The sequence below is a fragment of the Platalea leucorodia genome, assembly GCF_965183815.1.
Source record: "Platalea leucorodia genome assembly, chromosome: 4".
Taxonomy (NCBI): Eukaryota; Metazoa; Chordata; class Aves; order Pelecaniformes; family Threskiornithidae; genus Platalea; species Platalea leucorodia.
In genome coordinates, this window is record NC_138826.1 from 37,005,384 (window position 1) to 37,029,659 (window position 24,276).

The 24,276-nt window shown below is 37.5% G+C and overlaps 1 protein-coding gene across 1 annotated transcript; it reads right to left on the minus strand.

Moving 5' to 3' along the window:
* Positions 1–1,449: 1,449 nt before the first annotated feature.
* DNA2 (DNA replication helicase/nuclease 2) lies at positions 1,450–22,499 on the minus strand (the record flags this gene model as incomplete). The annotated part of the gene is made up of 21 exons (XM_082308786.1): positions 1,450–1,506; positions 2,425–2,610; positions 2,743–2,925; positions 3,312–3,401; positions 7,122–7,314; positions 7,406–7,495; positions 7,603–7,796; positions 8,981–9,205; positions 10,234–10,343; positions 11,669–11,778; positions 11,872–11,988; positions 12,472–12,702; positions 13,662–13,856; positions 15,127–15,292; positions 15,599–15,716; positions 16,260–16,476; positions 17,352–17,477; positions 18,583–18,728; positions 20,155–20,338; positions 21,367–21,546; positions 22,489–22,499. The coding sequence occupies 21 exons, from the start codon at positions 22,497–22,499 to the stop codon at positions 1,450–1,452; spliced, it is 3,129 nt and encodes a 1,042-aa protein (XP_082164912.1).
* Between the last annotated feature and the right edge of the window lie 1,777 nt (positions 22,500–24,276).

Genomic DNA, 24,276 nt, shown 5'->3' on the forward strand with positions numbered 1-24,276 from the left:
GATACATATTCATTAGAATGCAAGAGTGGTTTAGAGAATCGCATCTCAATTTTGTTTGAGACTACTATTCAAAACATTGTTTAATCTGTAGATCTCTGCTCAGTTCAATTTTTACCATGCAACAAGAAGAAAAGGCGTATTTCAGAAGTAGATAAGGAAATAAGGGATTGTTCTTGTGGCTGTTTCTCATGCAACTTTGTGGAGGGATAGCAATTTATTACTGATTATAATTTATTTATTAACTTTTTAATAGCATGCAGATAATTTCCTGGATAAGCATAATTTGGTGTAAGAAAATAGATAAGCTAAAATCTTAAGACTTTTGTACACATAGATCCTAAACATAGAAAACTTTTCTATACAAGGACGTTATTCTGAAATCACTACCGTAATAAGAGTATATTTTACCCTATTTTTTCTTTTGAAAGACCCAGAGCACACACACACACACAGTTGATGAAGCATGTATTTTCACCTGAAAAATAGGATATCCTGTCAACTACCCAAATTATTTTTGTACTGTTCAAAATATTTGTATTATATAAAGCAAAGTATTAACAAAGTATAAACAACTATAACAAAACCAACATCAAATTTTTATTATCTCAAACATTACAAAAAGTTAGGGAGCAGTTTAAAAAAAAAGAGTGAAAGTGCCCACATTTAACATCTAGAAGTTTGTCTGCAACTATGTGTACACAACTACTTGATACTGATCCAAGAGCAAACAAATACTAATGATTTTGAAGAGTCAAAAAAAAAAAAAATGTTTCCACAAGCAATCTTGAAAAGAAACTTCTCAGTCATAGTCTAGAGTATGAGGTAGTATAAAGAAACTAAAAAAACAGATCTGTCAAGTAAAGGATATTTTGTATTGTACATATGCTATTATCTTTACAAAAAATAGAACCTGAGCATGTAAACGTCTTACTCATTGAGCTGCATCTCTAGTTTTGTTCCTTGGGAATTTTTTTTGAAGAAAAGACTACAGATCATATAGTAAAACTCTGGTTTCATTTTATGATCTTCAACTGGGCAGCATTTCACTTCAACAGTTTTATCTGCTGAATACGTTGGTTCATAAAAGGGAATTAAGTGAATCAACATCACATTTCTCCCAGATGTATGCAAAATCAAGGGATTAGAAAAATCATCAAGAGATCTTCATATGAAGAGAGATTAATTACATTATGTATATAAATATCAAAGACTTCAGTATTTAAAAAATCAGAAGTACACTTTAAAGAAGAACGTGAAGCTTTGAAGAAGAATTTTTTCCTACTTTTTTCCAAACAGCACAACACAGCATCTTAATTAGGAATTCTAATAAATGGAATTACTGTCTGTAAACTACATTTTAAAGTCTTTAAAACCAAACTGAGACCAGAAAACTGAGTCAATGCAGCATTGGTTTAGCCCCTGCCTCCGCCTCAAGTGTTTCCCATTCACTTATGCAGATAACTGCTTATCAAGATAAAAGTGAATATTGACGTAACTATCCAGTACCTGAAGGAACATAACACTTCATACTTCTGGTTTGTTACAAGTACACCTGTACTAAAATGACCAACTTAATCAGCTTAAAGACAGACATGTGTATTGTTATCTTACCGAAAGAAAACCTTTAAAATAATTTAACGTGGTTTTTGTTCTGACTTCGTTCAGATTAACCAGTGCACATCAGCGCTCATACCCCACTAACCAGTTATTTACATTCAGCAGCACCAGAAGAAAATACACAAATGCCCGTAAAACTCTCCGTCTTCACAATCATAAAACATTACACTTATGGATGCTTTCATGAGCCCCTGCTGGAAGATTGAGGATGTAGCAAGTTAAGGAAGTAGTTCTCAAGCATTTTGATAACAGATCGCTTTCACAAAAACACAAAACTTGTTTGAATATGTGTTGGTGTTTGCCATGAAAGCAACTAGCAAGGCCTTTCCTATTTAAATAGGAGATGGAAACAGCCATATCTAGATCAAACTCTGTCCAATGCCAAAGAAAAAAATTAACAAGTCATCTGAAAGTTACACCATTTTCCATTCCAACGTTATTCATTAACCGTTCTCTCACCAGATGTGTTTAAATGCATGGTACTTCTGAGGAAAACAATCACACTGACATTAAGATGCCAAGAAACTAGGATGATCACAGAAAAAAAATGCAAAAGCATTAAACATTAAAAATTTTGGCCTCAAAATTAAAAAATTATGTCAAAGTTGACTTGCAAATCAGCATGGACTTTCTCTACTTTTGAGAACAGTGAAGGTCCTAAATCCATCTATTAGCTTGATATCAAGTATATTTTTGGCATATTTAACTAGCACATTTTGTTCTGTGTTGCCAATCAGTGTTAAAAGTATAACCTAAATAATCAAAGACCTTCCCATCCTTATCTCAAATCCAGTAAGTCAATCTTACCTTTCCCCTTTCACAAAACAGGGTGGAGAAAAAGGATATCATTGCCTCAGACTGCAAGTGGCGGAGTAGCTTCTCTAAAGGAGGATAGCGGCACAGGGATGGAACACAGCCCACCATGATTAGTTTGTGCTTGGCTCTTGTGATAGCAACATTAAGACGTCGCCAGTCCTTCAGGAGGGCACCAAGCTGATAAATAAGTGTAATTCATTTTAATTTTTCCTACTTAAATTTCAGATTTTAATATAGATAGATACATTTTGAAAATGAGTGGTTTAAACTTTGTTTCAGTCAGTTTCAATAGTTATATGACCAACTTACATTTTCATCATTACTGTTCCTAACAAAAGATACCATTATGATACTTTTGTCTCTTCCTTGGTATTTGTCTACTGTGTTGACTTCCACTCTGTTCTCCTTCAATTTTGCGATGAAATCAGTGATTGTTTTTAATTGATGTCTGTATGGTGATATAATGCCAATGTCTGAAGGCTTGCAGCCAGCCTGAATGAAGAAGAAACAGAAGGAAAAAAAACCAAAACACTATCACTGCGGTGAGCTTGGGATGCTCAGTACTGCTCCGGAAGTTGACTGGATGGAATAAGGAAGAAAGAAAAATCCTCTCCTCTCCCTCACAAGAAAGTCCTCATCTCTCAAAAGAATTTGGCATCCAGCTTTTTTTGCATCCCAAATCCAACCAGGCAAGGGACAGGGAACTGAATGCAGACCTCAAGCTGCCCCCTATACCGACATGTAGCCAACCTCCAATTTATCCTTAAGGTTATCCCTCAAAGAATAACCCAATACAGATAGTTGCCATTACTATAGCAATATAAAAATTAATAATTATAAAGCTGTACTTCCAAACAATGTAATAAAGTAAAAGATACCTTAATAAATAACGATGTGAGGAAAAGTACTAGTTTGGCTTCTGTCACATTACTTACACCACCTTTTTCTGCACGTTCTGGTGCTGGGACCTTTAAAAATATAAACAGAAAATAATGACTTTTATTGTCTACAGTGGCATACTATATTCTGATCCCTAACTCACCATATCATAGATATGTTTGTAGCAACAGTTTTAAGAAAAAATAAGGCTAAATGCTAAATTGTACAGAGTGTAAGAGCCTATACCGTAACTGCAGAATACTGTATTTGCAAAACAAATTGGAATGATCTGCTGAAATGAGCTTCTAGTACTAGCAAGTCACCTTAAGAGACTGCCAAAGCTCTATCAGCCGACTTCACAGTTCACACGATATATATCATATTAAAAAAAAAAAATTTCCCAGCCAGATAAGGTAAGAGAGTAAACTACATTTTACATGGCACTTTTGCTTTAAGGCTTTCCATACAAGAACGTTTACAGTGAATTTTCCCCATTTCCATGGCAGAAAGGAATTTTTTTTTTTTTAAAAGATGTTTGAAAGCCTACATTCAAAACTACTGGAAGAACTATCCAAAATAGTAGTATTCAATTTAACTTCCAAATTAAAAAAAAAAGTATTCACTGAATTTACCATTTCTTAACTATTAACTCCCTTTTCCTGCATCATGTATGAATGAGACCAGAAAGCCAGGAACAAGCTTAGAATGTAAACTCTTGTCATTTTGGTATCACAGTTTTATAATTTATTCTCTGTACTTAGCTCTTGCCTTCTCTAAAGTTTAAGTAGTATCTTTAGCAATGAATGTGTTCCTGATGTGTCCCTTCTAGTCAACTGGCATGCAGCTAAACCTCTGGAGTCAAGTAACAAACCTCTTTATTTAAAATGTCTAAAACTGAGCATCCAACTGCTTTCTGGCTCTGAATTCCATTTACTACCTTACTCATTTACTGCCATTTACTACTTTACCCATTTCACTATTTGCCTCTGATGCTACTGACATACATCAACTTTGTTTTCTTAGATGCCACTTTGTTCAGTTGTCCTTCTAAGTTTTTATGACAGCATTGCCATTTAACACAGGAGGTGGTATAGTCTGACTTAAAGCAACACTCTCAGAGTCCTGTTACAACTGGTTTTACTTCTCCAAACCGCCCCAGTATCATCTGAATGGCTGAATTTGGAGATCGCTATAATGTTTAACATGTGGGTAAAGTAATACATAGTTAAGATTTGTAAGAGTATGCCAGGTAAGTGGCATTGGCTTACTGCAGCAGTACCACTGTACATGTACAGAATCTGTGTGTACAATATGCATCAAAAGCTTCACAAATGCAGAAGTTCAACTGACTGCATAGCTCATCAAGGGTAATCTATGTTCAATGCCTAGCACGCTAAAACACTGCAAATGAACAAAAAAAATAAAATAATCTAAGAGATTGACAAACCCATAAAACCCATATGTGGTACTGCTGCATCTCTACATAGCGGTCTTCTCCAGGCAGCACATACGTATATATCTAATAGTAGGCTGCTGCATCCACAAGGTTCTTTTAGGATCCCAGGCACATGCAAAAAAATAGTAGTCTGTATTCCATTGCTTAAGTAGGGTACTACATACTTCAGCAAGAATCCTATTTTTCTGCAACATACCCCCTAAGCTTCTTTTACATGACATAGTAGGTTTTCAGTATGTTGCGTAGATTACAGAAGCAGAAAAATATTCCTTCCTATTAGAAGATTCCGTTGCCTTTTCCGAAACAGCAGTTTCTCCATAGCTTGTCTCTCAACAGCTACACAGCTTAATACTTACTGTAAACTAACTTGTTTTTATACTGCCATCATGCACTCAGTCTAACTGTTGTTACGACCTGTCATATCACAACTGAATTAAGAACTATACTGTTATAGCTGTGCTGTTGGGGTTTTTTTTGCACTATTTTAATCAACAATTGGTTTCTATCCATACTAGCATTAACGTAGCCAAAAACTATATAAAAAAACTATTTTAGGGGAAAAAAAAGTTCTAAAAGGTAGGTCATACTTATAACAACACATGCTTACATTTATATTTATGTTCACATAGTACACCAAAAAACCCAACAAAAACAACTTCAGCCTAGAATTACTTAGAAGACTGGCATTAAATCAAGGATATAATTTTTTCAACATTCAGACCCCAAGCTGCCAGAGGAAGTGCAGACTGACACAGGGTGTGGCAGAAAAGGAACAAACATTTGCAATTACTGTCACAAACATGTCACATTATTAAACAGAAAACAATAGCGGCTTTTTTCTTTTTTTAAAAAGTAAGCATAATAAATGCAAGCTTCCTGGTGGTGTCATATTTTTTCTTCTCCTTTCTCCCCTTTTGTATCCCCTCAAATATGTTTCTTCAGAAGGTTTTCTTGGTTACACTACGAACAACAATATACAGGGAAAAAAAACACTGTAAAGTCAAAGAAAACAAAATAAATGCTCTTTTTGTTTATGGTAGGGGGATTTGGGTTGTTTGGGTTTTTTCTTTTTTTGACTTTTTTCCCCCCTTTATGACTACCACAATACATGGAGTTTTGACAGAAGTCCAAAAAGAGATAGGATATTATAGCCTAATGTCTCAACAAACCCAAGAGTATTTTGGAAAGTGAAACTTTCCTCCTGGTTCTACAAACAGAACAGCTGTCTCCTACTTGAAATGGGCTTTCTAGGGAAGAAAAAAAAATAAAATGGAACAGAAACTCTGACTTTCACATTACCAATTTTGGTCTGATTAATAGATCAGCAGTGGATCAGCCAGCTTCCTATTGGAACACACCTTTTCCCTGGGACCAGTTGTCTGCTTTTCTATGAAAGGGACAGCGGCTGGGGAGGCACTCCTGGAAAAGGTCCCCCTGTTTAGTTTAGGGAAACTTATAAGAATGCCTAAGTCACTAAAGTAAACACTGTGTTTCTTTTTAGATCATTGAAGAGATTCTATCAGAATAGTCATAAAAAAAATGAATCCTGTAGAATGTCCTGGAGAGCACAGGAAGATTGGGGAGTTCTTTCCAGGGTCAGCATAAAAGATCACCAATCAATACAACTATTAGCAAAACATAGTATTAACAGGAATCACCATAAAACCTGTTAGAGAGGAAGATAGACTCAAATCTTCATAATCCAGTCACTAACTACAGTGACAGCAAGTACTACAGACCACAAATATGTACTAATTTATTAATCTTTTTCCACGTGCTTTTAAATGTCTCCATTTTGCCTAGAAGTCAGTTTCTCTGCATAATTCTTACCCGTTCTAGAGTTTTATTTTTCTGGCAAAAATTTGAGTCTCTGTGAAAGGGCACACCTAAACCAACTTACTCCTCCCTCACACTTCAGTGTATAGAACCTCTGCAAAATTCAATGGAGAATTACACTTATTCCTGCCACCAGCACACAGCTTCGACACCACTGATGCTCAGCTGCTGGAAATGAGGTCATTCTCTGGTTGCAAGGGCATCCAATATGGCTACACGCTTTGAGCTACATTCTGTACATGAGAACAAAGTCTATAGTACATTCAATATTGTCTGAATTATTATCTGAATTAAACTTTTCAGCTGCTCTCAGATGCAATGCTTCCAACAGTAGCTGTACCAGCCCAACTGATCAGCTATACTGACAAGATTTTTGCATGTTGCACATTTTACACATAACTAGAAAACCATTTTTTAAAGTTACATATTTTACCTTAAGCTGAAGTTTCACGTGTTGACTGTATTGAGAACGTGCATCAAAAATACGATTTTGAAAGGAGAACATAATGAACTTTACCTTCTCTGTGTTCAGAAAACACACAGGTGTGTCTGGATCAAGTACTTCTTTCAACCATGTTTTTGAAGCATCTGCAAGATCCAGTTTCAGTTTTTTTAGGTTGGGCAAGTTAACAGTGGCATTTGACACCTTCTCTGAGCCACATTCCAGTTTGCCTTCATACACTAACATGTTACTCAGTGACATAATCTTACTGAAGATTTAAAAAACAAGAAAAGGCGTCAAATTTGTGGTTTCAATCCCACATTAAAAAACTCAATGTAATAAATAAAAGTTTCAAATACCTATTCATTCTGTATTGCACAGTTAATTGGACAACAGCATTTTGGTTTTGTTCCAGCCTTTTAAATAAGCTTTCACTCATGCCAAGATCTCTGTTACAAAACAAACAAAAAAATACAAAAACGTGTCAGGCAAAATATTGCAAGAGCCTTCCCAGAACTCGTGTTACTAATAATTGTCCAGCAACTTTTTATCTTACCTTGCTTCTGCGTTCAGTACAAGCGGAGGCAGCTGTTGATGATCCCCTACCAGCACAAACCTTTTGGAGCAGAATAGTGGGCCCAGACAGATGAGCTGGCTTATTTGGGAAGCTTCATCAACTATACAGAAATCAAATTGCTTCTGAACGAAGATGGGGTGATTTACTCCCATGCAAGACGTTGCTACCACTGGCTGAAAATTGAGACATGCTTTAAGGATAAGATACATCTTATATCTTTTAGCACTACATTTTTCAGATTAAGAGAAAAAATAATCCTTCCCATTAAACTAAACTAAAATGTAAGATAAAATAAATCAAATTATTAATCCTTGAAATCAGACCAGCACACCTTGCGTACGTACTGGCCTCACATACTCTTGCATCGACTCCAAATGACGAACAAAAAACAGCTTTAGAACAAACTGTAGCAAATAACTCGCTCCTGCAATGTGCTCAGAGTGACATCAGGTTCTATGCATATACAATTCATGGAGTGTGCTGAAATGACTACCTTAGAAAATTATGTGTTTTGGTTCGGTTTTTTAATTCCAAAAAGATAAAAGAGCAGCACAGTTCTTCCCACCTCTGTGCTTCCACTGCAATCTAAAATGACTGAAATACAAAACGTTAAGTCACTTCCCTCGTGACTTCAATCATTTCCCTGCAACATCCATCAACAAAAACTAAATGGTGGCTTTTGCAATGCTGGCATTTACTCCAACTACCATGAAGCTTCATTCTTTCAACGAATTTAATTTAAAGCTGCCACTGACTTTACCCAGATCCCATTACAGCCCTTCGCATTCACATTCACACAGGCAGCACTAATCTTTCAATCGGAAATTAGTGTTTGACCAGATCAGCTCCACAGCACGCCACCCTTCCCCTTCCCCATCCCCTGACTGTACAAATGGTACAACTAGCACAAGTGGGAGGGAAAAAGGGACAGACAGGAACAATATGTAAGTAAAGACAGAGGAGGTCACAGCAGTTAATCACCGCCCTCTTAACAGATAAGTTTGTCAAGGAACCACACTTTAGGAGAGAGCACTTTGGGAGAGGATATATAAGTAAACAATCCAACACAATATCTCAGATAAAAGCACTGGAGTCTTTGGAAATTTTACTTATAATAATTAGTTATTTTATGTAGACATAAAAAATTATTTTCAGCTTTCAGACTGTTAATATTGGTCATTATTGGCTGTAGAGAAATTGAAGTGATGCAGAAATTAAGTATCTTTTTCAGCTCAGATTTCTCACATGAGTAACACACCCCTGGGATAAGTTCCTTCTCTGCAGCATCTGAAGAACCAGAATACTAGTTGTAATTATCCTTAATATTTTGCAGGGCCAGCAAAAACACTTTTCTCACCTGACTGTTGTAGACCTCTTCCAAATCCGTTACAGATTTAATTGATTTGGACCTGCAAATTTCTTCTTCTGTATATTTCCGTATATCTGGATGAACTTTCTGAGCTCGCCCCAAGCGCAAGAAACCAACTTTGAATTTGGCTAGCTTTAGCAGGATATTGTCTACAGCAGTGTGTGTAAAACTAGTCAGAAGAACACTGAAGCCACAAGCAGAAAGAATTCTCACCTAACGAGTGGCAAAGGGAAAGAAAAGAAAAAAAAAAATATTAGTTTACATACAAGAATCAGCAATCCCATGTTTGACTGGGTAAAAAAACAAAACAAAAAAAAAACCACCCAAGAAGTTTCAGAGGAAGCCATTAACAAGTATGTCTTCATTTATATCAGTCTTTCTGGCCAGATCTGCCAGTTAGCTACTGTCAAAGCAATATGGGCAACAGACACAATGGTTATCGTAAACAGCAGGCTTGCTATGCATGCTGCAAACAGCAAGAGCTAAGAACATCCATGCATACTCGCAAACTGCACTGAAAAGAAAGAACTGCACTCTGAAGATCCTCACTGTAAGAACAAGTCATGCAGCCCATTCCCACAAATGCTGTTCTCTGTGACAATTTAGCCACAACAGATCCAGTAGAATGAGCTGATCTGATAATAGCAGCAGCTGTTTGCTCTCCAGCCTCCCCTTTCCCCATGAGCTGATGACAACTGGAAGTGAGATGATGCTGCTATTTCAAGAAAAATTCACTGGGCCCACAGCCTGAATCCAGTATGCTCCTACAGTCCGTTCCTGGGGAAAGAGAACCACCAACTAGAGGAGATGGTTACCAGGCTGCACATAGCTTCAGCACTGTGGGTTTATACAATTTGCAATGGACAAGTTACTGGCTTCCCCAATAAGTCCTTTTTTTGAGCTGTAACTTAGGATTTGAGGAGTTGCTGACATTTGGGCCCAAAGAATTTTAAAATTATAGTGTCACAGAAGTGATTAAATATCACACTTCAGTCTCCTCCCTCCCACATATATTCCCACACAAGCAAAATAGAATCCTACTCCACAAAATACATTTTTAGTTCTACCAAATATAAGTTCTTAAGTAAAAAGAAATGTGTTTTCTTCTTTGAAATTATGTAGATACCAGTAGACTAAGTCATGACAATTAATCTTGGAGAGTATGCTTTATACACAGTTTGTTTAATGCTCTCCTCTAAATCTCACAAAAAGAATTTCAACATCAAGGTACGTGATCTTACTAGAGCACATATTGTAGTAGTTTTTCCTGTTCCAGGCATACCCACAATAAGCGTGTAGTCTTTTGAAAGTAGTACTTGTTTCATTGCCTGTTTCTGCGGCTTATTCAGACCTTTACAGAAGAAAAATGAAAATTAAATGTCGATACTTCATAATCATTGTAATAATTGCTACAGTTAATAAAACAAAAGTATAGTTTCATCCTCCACTAAAGCCCTTAAAGAAAAGAATTGAGCAGAGTAAGTCTGTAGATTCTAATGAAGTGATGATACTAAACGTAATACACAGACAAGTCGTACAGGGTCTGCACTACAGTCCTAGAAATAAATCACTGAAGACATGTTTATTCTTAGACCTTTTGTGACTTCTTTTCTAATATCCTAAATGACTACCTCCATATGATATCTTGTATGGGCATTTCTATTTGATCATACCCACTTTCATGTTCAAACACAGGGCTCACAGCAAAGGGAAATGATCTGCACATATGGCATCATCTTGATTCGAAGAAACGTTGCATCAGAGCTGTTTTTCCCCAGTCTGACGCAAACAGGCAGTGTGTTCCAGCTATTTGGACTAGGCAAAGCTCAAGCCAAAAAAAAAAAAAAAAAAAAAAAAAAAAAAGGAAACATCTAGGTTTATCAGTGCTTTTCTGTAAAGAAAATATATGGCTTGCAAGTACGGGAAGACACTGTTCTCCCTGTCTTCCAGTACTTCTAATCAGTCATTCTTGAGTTTCAGAATAAATGCCTTCCTCTCATTTTCTATCCTGTCAGCAGTTTTCCAGAAAGCTGGGCAAAATTCTTATTTGAATTAGTCCTCAAAGCAACAAGGCACATCTTTCAGTTTTCAGACTGAGTTTTTATAAAAGGTTCTACTTGCTTTAAGAGAATTCCGTTAGATTTCTGTTTTCATAGACAACTGTCAGAGAACAATGAAGTATTTTCACCGAATGAGACACTGCCAAATACCTAAACAAATTTTTTTTAAACAAGTGTGCCACAAAGCATCCCACACTACAGATTAGCCAACAGTCAGCAAGAGTGATTATACAAATGAATGTTTACACAAAAGCCCATCTCCTTCCACTCCCCCAAAGCCTGCTTCCTCTATCCCAAGAGCCTTCCCCGCTCCCTGTTCCTTCCTTTTGAAGAGTTAGAGAAGTAGTCAGATGGCACTTTGTTTGAAACTGCAAGCTGCAGCAACTAATAACAGTAAAATAAAGTTCTAATCAAGTATCTGGCCATGTCTTCCAACTAGTTTATGACTAATTTAATCACAGGAAGACATGCAAGGTAAGAACTTGTTTTTAATTTTTAAGCCAAAAAACTATCACTAGACCCCAAAGTAGGAAAATACCCTTATATTTAGTGTGATAAATGCTTTGGCTAGAGATGTACTACTAAACAGAAGATTTTTGGGGAAACCACTTTGTACCCTTTAAAATATTTGCAACAGTTTCCTTTGCTTCTGGAGGAAGGACAGAGCTCAAATGCTGAATAAAATGTGGTTTCTGGAAGTCAATTATCAAGTTGCGGAGCCTTTCACTGTGGATAAAAAGAACAAAAAATCAAGAGTTACCAGTTAAGAAACTTTACCTGAAAATATTGGAAGTGTGAAATTAATTTGATTTTCCATACCTGACTGGGGAATCTTTCATCAATTTAGAAAGGTTTTCAAAGGGGACTCCTATACCAAAATCTCCTTCTTCGTGATCCAACCTAAATAGAGTGTTCTTGGGGAGCTTTGACAAATTCCTGAAGGATGACAATAACATGACAAAATAATTCTGTTTACAAGCAGTATGCTGATGATTAAAGCCTTATTACTAAGTGTTAAGTGATACCTCCTAGAGATCCCAGAGTGAAGCAATAGCTAGAAGAAACACACTAACTGATCTAAATAAAACATGATCAGAACCCAATTTAAAGGCAATATTGTCTGAATAATGAAAGTTACTATTAACATAGTAATCACAGTATCCATATAGTCTCGTGTTGGAGGCATAAGTAAATGGAGTTTGCAAGCATACTTTTAAACAACCTACTTAAATAGCCAGGCATATACACTGACAAAGTACTGACATTTTCAATCAACATACAAAAATTTCCAAAGGGTAATTCCCCAAGCCCAGCAAGAAAAGTCAGACCATATCAGAGCTTTCTGGACACCTAGAAGTACCCTTCCTGACGCCAGTATCATAGTGTCTTCAAACAGATATTTTTACTTTTGTTTATTACCTGCCCAACAAACAGGAGACTTTTGTCACACTGACTTCTCTAACATAGCCAGTAGCCAAACCAAGTAAACCATTTTCTTCTCCACTCACAACCACTCTATCACCAGCCAATAGGTTTGTTCCAGGTATGGCACCATTTTTACGTTGGAAAAAATGTAGATACTGTCCCTCGGAAATTTCCTGCACTTGATCAATTCTGATCATGTTTCCAATACAATCTCCAGCCTTCTCTCTGTGAAGATATTAGAAAAAGAAGTATATTTTAATATTAAGATCCTCTCAGTAAAAGAAATATTAAAAAAAACACAAGTAAGAAAACCACACCACCCACAACTAGCCACCAAAACCAAAACATAAAACCAAAAAAAATTCCCCAAAACAACCCAAACACACAACAAGAACCAGGAAGATTAAACAGTCACTTTACAATAGCCCCTTTGACCAGAAAAGGATTGTAAAAATATGTAGAACCCTTGTACGTGTTCCGAGAACAGACTCGGATATTTAGGCTATAGTTACCTATAATTTCCTGTCAAAAAACTAATAGTGAAACGTATGGATCCACTTCAGTAAGATGTTCCACATTCACTTATGGAGCTGCTTGTTTCACGTAAAACAACTCAGCTAACATTTCACTTCTACAGGTGCCTTGAAACAGGCCTACAAACCGCCAATTGTTTTTTCCACAGCTGCTGGACTAGGTGACGTACAATAACACACTACTTCAGCCAGCAAGAGCCTTTAGTCTCCTTTTATCCACATTCATAGCCACACCTCGAGGTATCGTCCAAAACTCATCTTTGCTTGTCCAGTAAACCCTCAGGAAATCAGCGCAACGAGCTGGGCTCACAGTCAGCACCCAGCCTCAGCCCCCAGAGACACAAATGAAACAGGATTATACCACTTTTGTTTCTGGAGACTGAGACTGCAGCTTGCTGCTTCCTACGTGTGACTTAACAACAACAAAAAGCCAAACATTGTATTGCAAATACAAAATCAATAAATCTAGTAGGCTAATGTCTCTATTAGGTCACATCTCACAAAAAACCTACCTATGCAAGTAGCATGTTTGACTATTTCTGCAAGCACTAGAAAACAGTTTTACTTATATTGAAAACGCAAGTCGACAATGCTTCATTTCCAGTTACTGAAGGAAGCATCATTTGTACCAGGTTAGAAATTGCATCTTACCTTTCCGAAGAAGGTATCATCCATATATTTTTATATCCCTTTTTACCCTCTCCACTTTGCAGCTCCAAGGTTAACATTAGATACCAGAGGCTGAAATACTCTAAGTGGGAGGGTTTCAGGTGCTGGGTCTCTCTTTCAATGATGGGTACCATAGCAGGAGGAAGAGACACGCTGTCCATCTTTTGTTCTACAGCTCTAGGAGCAGAGCCAAAGACAGTAAACAGTCAACTTGTACCTTTTTTTCTTGCAAGTCTATATGTAGGTAATGCCAATCTAAATATATACTGTAACATAGCAGATAGATTTAACTTTATTTCAGTGATGGTAGATTAATCTGTATCCTTTGTTCATATGGACAATCTCATATTAGTAACTTTACATCACTTCTGTATTTTGGAATTATTAAGGACAATAAGTTAGTCAAAGACCAATTAAAAGACATTTCAAGGATAGTACTCTATACATTCAGATAGTTGATCTTTTATTCCTTTTTTGTAACATATGAATACTATAGTGAGATTTAGCTAAGCGAAGGGGATTTAATAGTTAATACACAGGCAGACTTCAAGTCAATTTATCTCAAAATTAAATATCAATAGACATTATACCTAATCACGTATACAAAAATGCAACCAAAGAGAAAAAAGTTAGTTCAGAAGTGAATAGCTATCCAGTTAGTAATAATCCTGCTGCTGCAACAACTGAATATGAGAAGTAATATTTCACAACAACTAGTTTACAAAAACATATCATGTAGGCCCACAAAGCTAGTTCCCTCAACATACACTTTTACCCCTACAATTTTAAAAACGATCAGGCATTATATTTACACAAAACCACTCCAAAAGCTCCCCTGCTTTAACATATCTCATTTGATCTCTCCAGTATACAATTATGTTTCTGGGTTTTTATGCAGCATAAAGACAAGACTGAAAAACAGGTTTTTAAAAAATTCAATAAATTTATGTGAAAATTTATCAACTATTTGCTCATGACCTCTCTTTAACAGGAGATGCAATAACACTTCAGCAGAGTAATATAAATGTATCATTACTTGTGTGATACCCTACAGGGAAACAATCTCCTATAGAACCGAAGTGAAAGAGCCAGGCATAATTCAGCCTCAAAAGACTGCCCATTTCAAAGAGTTACAAGAATATAGCGTTTTAAAATCGTAATTATTAACTTAGATATAACAGAAATCTGTTACCGTCATCAAGTATTTTGTTGAGACTTCTCAGATTTTGTCTTGCAGAAAGCGTACCTGAGCAAACACATTAAGTCTGTGTGAGATCAGGGACTTGCACTATAAAAGTTGCAGTGGGGTCTATGGAACATTCTTTTGGGGTGCAAGACTCCTCAATAAAGAAATAAGAAACTGTCAACCACAAAAATGAAATATCAATATCAAAAGCTACAATTATTCAAGCTTATTTAAAAACACAAGTCAATTTTTTTTTTTTACCTGCTGTATAGACAGCAATTGTGTATTTGGGAGCAATATTTACAGGCTTGACTGTCATCAATTACAGGAGGCAAAGCAGCAAGCTGCGACTGCTGTCTTCCCACGGCAGATTTATATGTACTGTGTGTTAAGTAGAACGCCACATGATTTCTTAACTTCATTAATTCTGTCAAGAAAAGAACAAACTAAGCTGATGTTTTGGGGTTTGTTTGTAATAATTTCCAACTCAAAAGTAACTAGCCATCAACTTTTTAGTCAGCTAAGAAGTGTGCATTCATATAGAAAAGCCCTAGTGGAGTATTACTAAAACAATCAAGTTTTTAACATAAGCTTATTGGACTTAGTAACATTATAACAAGTGATACATCACTAAGTACAGATATGTTCACAAGAGTAAACCTTATAACTATTACTAAAATGTTTCATTTTAATTAAGATAATTATGGTTTCTGGGGAAGGGAAACAACTTTACCTCTTCGGTCCATGCGAGCTCCAGAAACAGGGTACATAGTACCAGTTTTAAGATAAAGAAGAAATCCAGCTTCAGGATCTACTCTCCGTTCTAAATTCAACAGTGTATACAGAATAACCTGCAAACATTATACATAAACTTATTACAATGTATTAAAAACAAAATACATTGTATTTAGTTTTTCCGTCATTTATATGGTTAAGCAGCCATTACTATCACAAGCAATCTAGAAGCCATAAGTAGTAGGCACCTAACCACGGATTTCAATTAAAAGGCATCTTCCTTAACAAAAGCTTATACAAGGCTACTCGCTCTAGATCAGACCAGCTATCTGGAAAGACGTACGACACTAATTCCTGAAGCAGTTTGTCTCAACTTAATACTTGAATGTAGTAAGACGAGACTAAGGAACAGCTGTTGCAGGATAAAAAAAAAAAAACTATAAATGTGTTTGAAAGTAGTAAATGTATATACTTCTCACTCCTCAGTTCACTTTCATTTTACATCAGCAGCTTTAGGCATGCCAGGATCTGCCATCCATAAATCTAGATTATACTACCTACAACATGTTTCACATTCATAAGACAAAAGAGGTCATCTAATAAAATAAAAAAAGTATACATAACCACTAATAGTGAAATTAGACATTTGGGTTTTGTACCTGACTTCTGTGCTCTATGGAGTTCAATTCCTTGCCAGACTTGAGTTCTAACGGCATTATCCTAGACTGTACTCCAGACTGGCGATGAATTTTCACCCTGGCTGTAACATCAATCTTTCCCTTCAACCCAAACCTGGGAGACCAGATACTCTCTTCAATGTCCAAGATATCTACAATCTCTACCTTAGAAGAGAAATCTGGTTTTTCACCACTTGACCTAGGAAGAAAGTTAAGCCAGAAGTTACAATTTCCTGTAATTCTTAATATTAAAACGTGTTGGAATTAAATATTTAATATTTTTGCATTATAGGCACTCTTTAGGCACTAACTTTATTTCTAAAGTGCATCAAGTCTCACTCAAACTATCTTCCCATTAATAGAGGAAGCATATCAGAAAGTTACTTTAAATTGCACATTGTCATGTAGTTTTGCTATTCACCTAAATGTAATAGTTAAAAAAGAATCTTAAACTGTTCTTAATAGGTTCTGGTCTTTTCTGACTAAGCACACTCTAAAACATTTTGTTTCTTCAAAAAGTTTAATGACATACACTGGAAAGCAGCATACAGATTTTACTCAGACCTGGCATTTCGCTGAAACTTTAACACCCTATGGCTATTACCATTAGCAGCAAGAAGCCATAGACAAGAAGAGCTCAGCAGCAGTTGAGTAAAATTACCGTTTCACTGATAAACTGTTATCCCAGTGAAGAACTACATTTGATTAACAAATACTTTCACACTCTGATTTGTAGTTTTGCACATATTTACAGTAACTTCTAGCTTAGCCAGTAGATCACACATGCTTGCTTTTCTAATTAGTAAAATTTCTACTTTGAACCACAGTTTACAAGGATTTTAAGACCAATAAGATTTCTGTATCAGTTCACCCTCAGTCTTAATGTCTTCCCCAATACTCACAATGGCAGCTAAACATGCAGTCTCAAGAGTAGCTATTTTGGCAGTGAGGCCATGAATTAGCTCCATATCACTGAACTGTTTTGCATAAAAGGTGCTGTTCTAAAGATTAAGAGCGAACCAAACAAGATATACAGCTTAGAACGGTTTTAAACTTTTAATTCTGGCTTCTTACAGTTTTAGTTGCATTGTATTTTGGTTAGCTGGATTGTGCATGAAGTCTTCTGCCCATTTAAAAAAAGATGGCAAATATTCCTCCACTTCCTGAATTATTTCTGATTGTTTCAGATTTAAGTAATACCTAAAAAATAAAGCCATGCACATTAAGGAGACAGAAATATTAGATTTGCGGCTGGTACTAACAAGATTAATGGAAATAACTGTCAAGTTTGACTAAACATCTAAAAATTGTAGGCAGTGACAGATTCATTAAGGTTCAACTCGACTACTTCATAAAACTGTAACGGAACATCCATTACAAGAGACAGAATTACACTATATTCATTTCTGATGTCACTTTTGAAATGACAAGTGTAGCACAAGGAAAGCACCAGCATGGTAGATGCGATAAACAAAACTAACAGACTGCAAGAAAGGAGTACCAGACTCATGCATTTAAAAATGGCTATTGCTATGCTTTATGCAAAATTGAAAAAGTTAAAAAAATTTTTAAAAGACCATTTGCTTTTTGTCTGAATACACTGATTTGCTGTTTGTTCTTCATATACATTTTGACAGGCTTCAGACCATTTTAATTGGAAAGGAATCAGGATCCTCTCCAGTTGCTACAGTTACAAATACACAAGAAAGCAGAACCTAATCATGTGGCATTATATAATTCAGTGCTGGCATTCACTGGAAATACTGTTGTTATTCTACAGCAACAGAGAAATGCAAGTGGGTTTTACACAAAAAGGTTCATACAAGTGCAAATGACCACAGCCATCAGACTTTTATATAAAACTCTTCAATCCCAACAAACAGTAGCCTACACATGCAAAGAGGAATCACAAATCAACAGTTTCAAACACAGAGGCTCAGAGTGACACAAAAGCCTTTAAGTAATCTTAGCAGTCACAATTTAAAATATCCACCTTCATAACAGAACTAGAGTAACAGATCTTGTTAAAATTTTAACTTCCAACTCGTCTGGAGCTAACAGATACAGACATTGCCCAACACACAAGTTATAATATTCTAGATAATAGGGTTTTTTACGTGACGTTTACGTTATGAAACGGGGAAATACTTTACTAAAATATACCCAAGTTTCATTAAGCAAGGTCATTTGGCAGAATATTCTCCCAATATCGGTGCTACATTTTTTAAAGTAGAAATTTATCTGCTAGTTCAAATGTTCCTACCCTGTCTTCCAAGCATAAAAAGATACCTGCAATGCTACTTACATTTCTTTGAGATACTTTTGTCCATATACAATTTTATTTGCTAGTTCTTCAACTTTTTCTTGTGCCAAGTTATTTGTTACCGCTTGTTGGAAAATTTCATGAAGAATTGTACCAATGAGGGTTTGGCGTGAACCAGACTCGGAGCCCTGCAACAGATGTTATATAACACATATATATATGATTTATGCCCACTTCATGCAAACTTTTCTATAAAGTTTCCAGTTTTTATTTGCTGCACATCATGGACTGCACTTATTTAATTGCAAGATCATTAGAGTTTTCACGTCACTAATTAAAACCTATTCAAACCTGACCGTGAAAACAGCCAAATTGAAATGTGTCTCTCCTATTGCTTTATCTCTCATCTTTATGCCAACCCTGATAATGTTAGGATACAATCCCTATGTGATTGACAAGTGAGAAACAAAGGCACAAGATTAAAATGAATTTTGAGCATGTTTTGCCTGTGGGCAGTATTAACAGCAGTATTTCCTAATGCAAATACTTACCTTTACAATCTTACAGATACTATTTTTTGCAGTAAGGAGTTTACTGTGTTTTACTAACTCTCACTAAATTATTCCAAGTATCACCAGAATGGCTCAGAAACCCATCTAACCATCAGCAGGACTGCGCTCTGTAGACTCATAAGAATTGAAAGTGGTAGTAAGTTATGACCTCTCATGAGCCACCACCAAACAACTGGAAATCTAATCAGTATGTTTTTTAAGTACTTACGGGTATCTTGTACAGATCTGGCACTTGTGGCTTCCACTCACAAGTGGAGGGTGGTGTTATCCTGGACTCAGGACTCCCAAATTATTAGCTTATTCCTCTTACTCCTTTAATGAAGGCCTGACACTGTCTCATCCTGTACTTAAATTTCTTGTTTCAGTCATAGGCCCCCAGTGGCTGTTTACACCACTCCATTCCAGTTCCCTTGCCCACTTGGATTTATACTTCCACCATGTCTATAAGTTTTCCTCAGCTGAATCCACATATCAGCAAGGACTCTACCACAAGAAACCTTTCCTCTTTCCAAGTTCCAACAGCTAGATTCAGATTCCAGAGTTAGCACACACAAACCCCGATTACAGCACACATATATTCCAGCTTGATCTTGAACTAAAGCCTGCTTCTCATAGGGTATTTAGAAAGAGTCTTAACTGAATGGGCTCCTTTTTCAGAGGCTTTTAACTTGGCCAAGTGTGGTTATGTTTTCATATGGCCAAAAAGAGGCACATCCCTCAGAAGATTCATATCCACACAAAATGTGGCAAGAGATTATCAAAAAAGTTGCCAGAATTTTAAGTGGGAAGACCATTTCTTTGCCCCATTCATTATATTAAGAATATAGGATTATTTTAGCCAAAATTCTCAAGAAAACCACAAGAAGCTCAGCCAGAGACAGCCAGTTTCCATTCTAAATTATTCTGTGTTGTAAACATTATGAATAGCCAATAACGACATTTTGCAATACAGCATCTCAGCCAGTTTTAATAGAGCCAAACCACTAGTCTCAGTGAAAGAGTAACCCATTGATATGCTTGATGCTCTAGAATTAACACTTACCCTAAACCTTTCGTTCAGCACTGCTCGTCTCATACATCGAATACTATTTGATATCGTAGTGCCAGAAAGCAGCAGATCTGGGTAAAGAACTAGGTATCCAGACTGTTCATTTATTATCCAGGTACCGGAGCTACACTCCCCTTCTAAATGAATGATGTCTCCTGGAACAACCGGAACAGACTCCCTATAACGCAATACATTTGAAATACCATTTGCAAGATAAGGACACCACATATTAGAAATTATACATTCATATATCAGATTCAACATACTTCGAAACAGGAGGTTATTGTGATTCTTTTTTAAGTTGATCTATGTAAATTTTGAGAATGAATAAAAGATTTTTTACTGACAAAACTTCCATAATTTTGAGTACTGGATCGTGTGTCAGGACAGCCTGCATGTAGGGAAATCCTGTTGACTTTCAAGTCATTCCAGATCCATGTATTAAGCCATTTTAGTATCATTATGTTTTATACTGGCATACTACACTTTGTCATTACATGAGATCTACCTTTGCACTTAACATTTCTACTTGTTTCAGAAACTCAGAAAAATCTAAAGATATTTTATAAACTGTCAGGGTTCAAGATCTTTTATACTTGCTCCTCCAAGAAATGGAGCCTTAGACTTCTTTTCTCCCATCTTTCAGGCTTGCACGGAAACTGAAAAGCAGCACCAAATAGCATGCACTAAGACTAAGCTAGTCTTCCATAACATTCCACACAATGCACAAACACCTAAATTAGAATCCTCACTGATTCACGCTTGAAAAAAACTTTTGCAGTAGAGCTCAAGCTAAGGTGATTTTAACAGACTGTATAAAACCTCATGTTTTACAGACATAGCTTTGTACATTTACATGTACAATAAGGGTACATCATTTAGAAGAACACTTCTAATTGTGGCAAGACAACACTTAAACAAAATACCCTGCTTAGAGCTTACTGTCTTGCTGTTTATTAGTTCAAAAACAAATTAAAACTTTAAGGCAGCAACATCCACTCAACACAATTTACATGACACGAGTTCTCTCAAGATGAATATCCATTACACTAATATACTGACAATATTACATTAGATAAAGGTTGTTTCAGGATTTCTTATCACTTAAGAGATTAAAACTCATCTCAAACACAACACAAAGAAAAGTGACTTAATAGTCCAATATTTCATCCTCTTTCCAGACATCTACATTTCTGTATGGATTACCAGCCATTCCTAAGAATGCACAGTTCTGTATCTTCCAGTGACTGAGATGCTGTAATTGTCAAGTGTTTCTCAGGGTCACTCCCGTTTCTCTGTATTACGCTGACTTCCAACACACGGTATCTGTTGTTCAACCCATTCTTAAGTATTGTGTCCGGGGAGTCAGTCACTTTCTTCTGAAAACTGAAGTAACAATTCATCACAAAGACACAACACTATTTGAAAAGAAAACAGCCAACCCATATACAAGAAGTGGGAAAGCCTCAAGTATAAACCCAACTTTAACCCTTGTCAATTTTTATATACGTTTAGTGTGGGTTTTTTAGTTCTATACAGGTAGAGTGTAGGAAATCTTCTCTCTGGTAATGTCTCCACATTGTCTCTTTGGATCATAGGGATGAAAAACAAGCATTTGGACATACAGGACATAAGGAAGGAGACATAAACATTAAGTAAGTTGCTATTCATTGCAGCTAGTGCTTCCTTTTGGTGTCCATATATTTGTATCCATTTAGAAGTTAACTATAACTGTACTGCAACACTGTGCTTGTGAGAAAGCTTGTATCTCTTTGAATACTGTAAGGCACATAAGAATTCCCACAATCACCAAAGTACATTAAACACAGATAACTAACTCCCCCCCCCCCTTAACCTCAACATAAAGATAATTAGAAAACTGATATTCAACGTTCAGTTTTCATTTGGCCCACGGCCAAAACTTCAGACAGAGCGCTCAGGCCAGCTACTCTCCTGACACCGAAGGATGCCTGCCAGAGTTGCAGGGCGCAGGCAAGGACAGAGCTCACACCAGGCGCCCGCACCCCGCCCACCGCAAATACCAGTTAGTGGCTAAGCAGCGGCGGGTTCCTCTCACCGCCTATTCCAGGCGGTCCCGAGGGCTCCCCACCTCTCCCCCACCCCCGAGGAAGGCCTGTGCCGCCCCGTCCCCGCTCCGGCGGCCCTCAGGACTCCTCTCCGCCTTCCCGCGCCCGGAGCCGGCGGGACCGAGAGAGGCAGAGAGGAGCGCGAGGCCGGGGGAAGTTTTCAACTTTCTTTAAATTTCAAACCCCCCGCGCTCGCGGCCGTCTCCGCCCACTTATTCTTCTCCCCCACGCCGGCCGCTACCTCTCCGCCATGAGCGGGTCCTCTGCCGCCCACGGCTCGTCCCGCCTCAGCTCCACGGCCCGGCCCGCAAGCCGGCTCCGAGGCGAACAGACCGGTAAGCGCGGACCCCCTCAGCCCGGCGCCCCACAAGACCCCGCCACCCCGCCAGGGCGCAGGCGCAGTACAGCCGCATCCCGCCCCCGCCCGCCCGCCTCCGGAGAAGCCCCGCCCCCTCGCCCCTCCCAGCTCGGCCACTGGCGGGGAGAGAGCCAGCGCAGCCAATGGGAGGCGCCGGGAGGGCGGTTCTCCGCCCGGGCGGGGTGGGGCGCGCGCTTCCCGCGCGCGGGCAGCGGGGGTTGAAGGCGCGAAGTGGCGCGCGGCTGCTGCAGGTGCTGCCGCGTGGGCGGGGCCCGCGCCGTGAGGCAGCCCAGCGGTGGCGGTTACGTCTGACCTGTCGTTTATTTCCACAGCGTCAACTGCTGTTACAACCGTGGCCCTTCTTCTGACACCAGTGCAGTAGTATGAGGTAAAATTAGAAGTGCCTTTTGCTCCCAACTGCTTGTGGGTGAATCTCAGCCTGAGAGTCAAAGTTTTTCTCTGATAAGAGCTGCTTGTTACATTCGGCACTGTTCACTGACAGAGGCTTTCTGGGGTGATACAGAAGTTTCAGATACACAGATTTCCTTTCTTCGCTCTTTTTTTTGGCCACTACTTCTGCAATGCAGAACTGGATCTGAGACCATCGCTTCTAGCAAAGATTGAAGGACACAGGTATTAAATCTATTCTTAATACATCAGTATGACTGTTCTGTAGTTTAAATGTCAGGAAAATGATGTATTAAGAGTTCGGTCTTCTATCTCTTTAATGTAGCCAAACATTGGGAAACAGTATGAGGCTCTAGTCCTGCAATAACAACAGTTTTGGCCAATGGTTAGACATCCCGACGGAAGGATCAAAGCTTGAATTTTAAAAGGTGAGAACATTCTTAAATTAGCCCCTTTACTTTTCTTTGGCATAGTCCTGAAATACATGCAGTGAACTACATTTATGTTGCTTTCCATTGCAGAACCTCTAATATAAGCTTACTTGTAATTTAATAGTTATGTGTTGATAGTATTAAATGCACAGTAACATAATTCGGTATGGTATGAAAAGAGATTACATAAATACCTGTACTTTGTACACTTGATAACCTTGTGTTCGGTACTCTCTTTCATTTTGCCTATACATCTCTCATACACTAAAAAAGAAATATCTTAACAGAATATGGTTATAAAAGTACAAAATATGCTTTAAATATTTTTTTTAAGTTAGCTAAAATCCAAGCAGTCTGGGGAATCTCTACACAGTCTGTGAAATCCAGAAAAATACCAAACCTTACTTTAGTACCAAAAGTTGCACTAAAATGTTCAGACTATGGCTCTTTCAATTCTTTCTGTTATCAGTGGTTGAGAAAAATGTTCTTACAATTTTAAGATACATCAGCATTCTCCATCAAGTTTGAACTGTGTAAATTCAGGAATTTATTGTCAAAAATTTGTTATCACAAGGTAATGAAATTTGTTCCTTCCAATCCTGTGACAAACAGGGAGTTAGCTGTTTATAATTACAGTTAACATGCTTTATATGCCCTCATTTTTTAGGCCACGGATTTAATCAGGGAAATCTATGAGGGGAACCTATAGCTGTGTCTTCCCCAGCAACTGACTCAGTAACATATACTTGCCTGCTGCCACCCCAGGTAGCAAGTTTATTCCTAAAGCTAAATCTGAGATAAATTTACCTTGCATCAGATCTAGCAAGTGTGC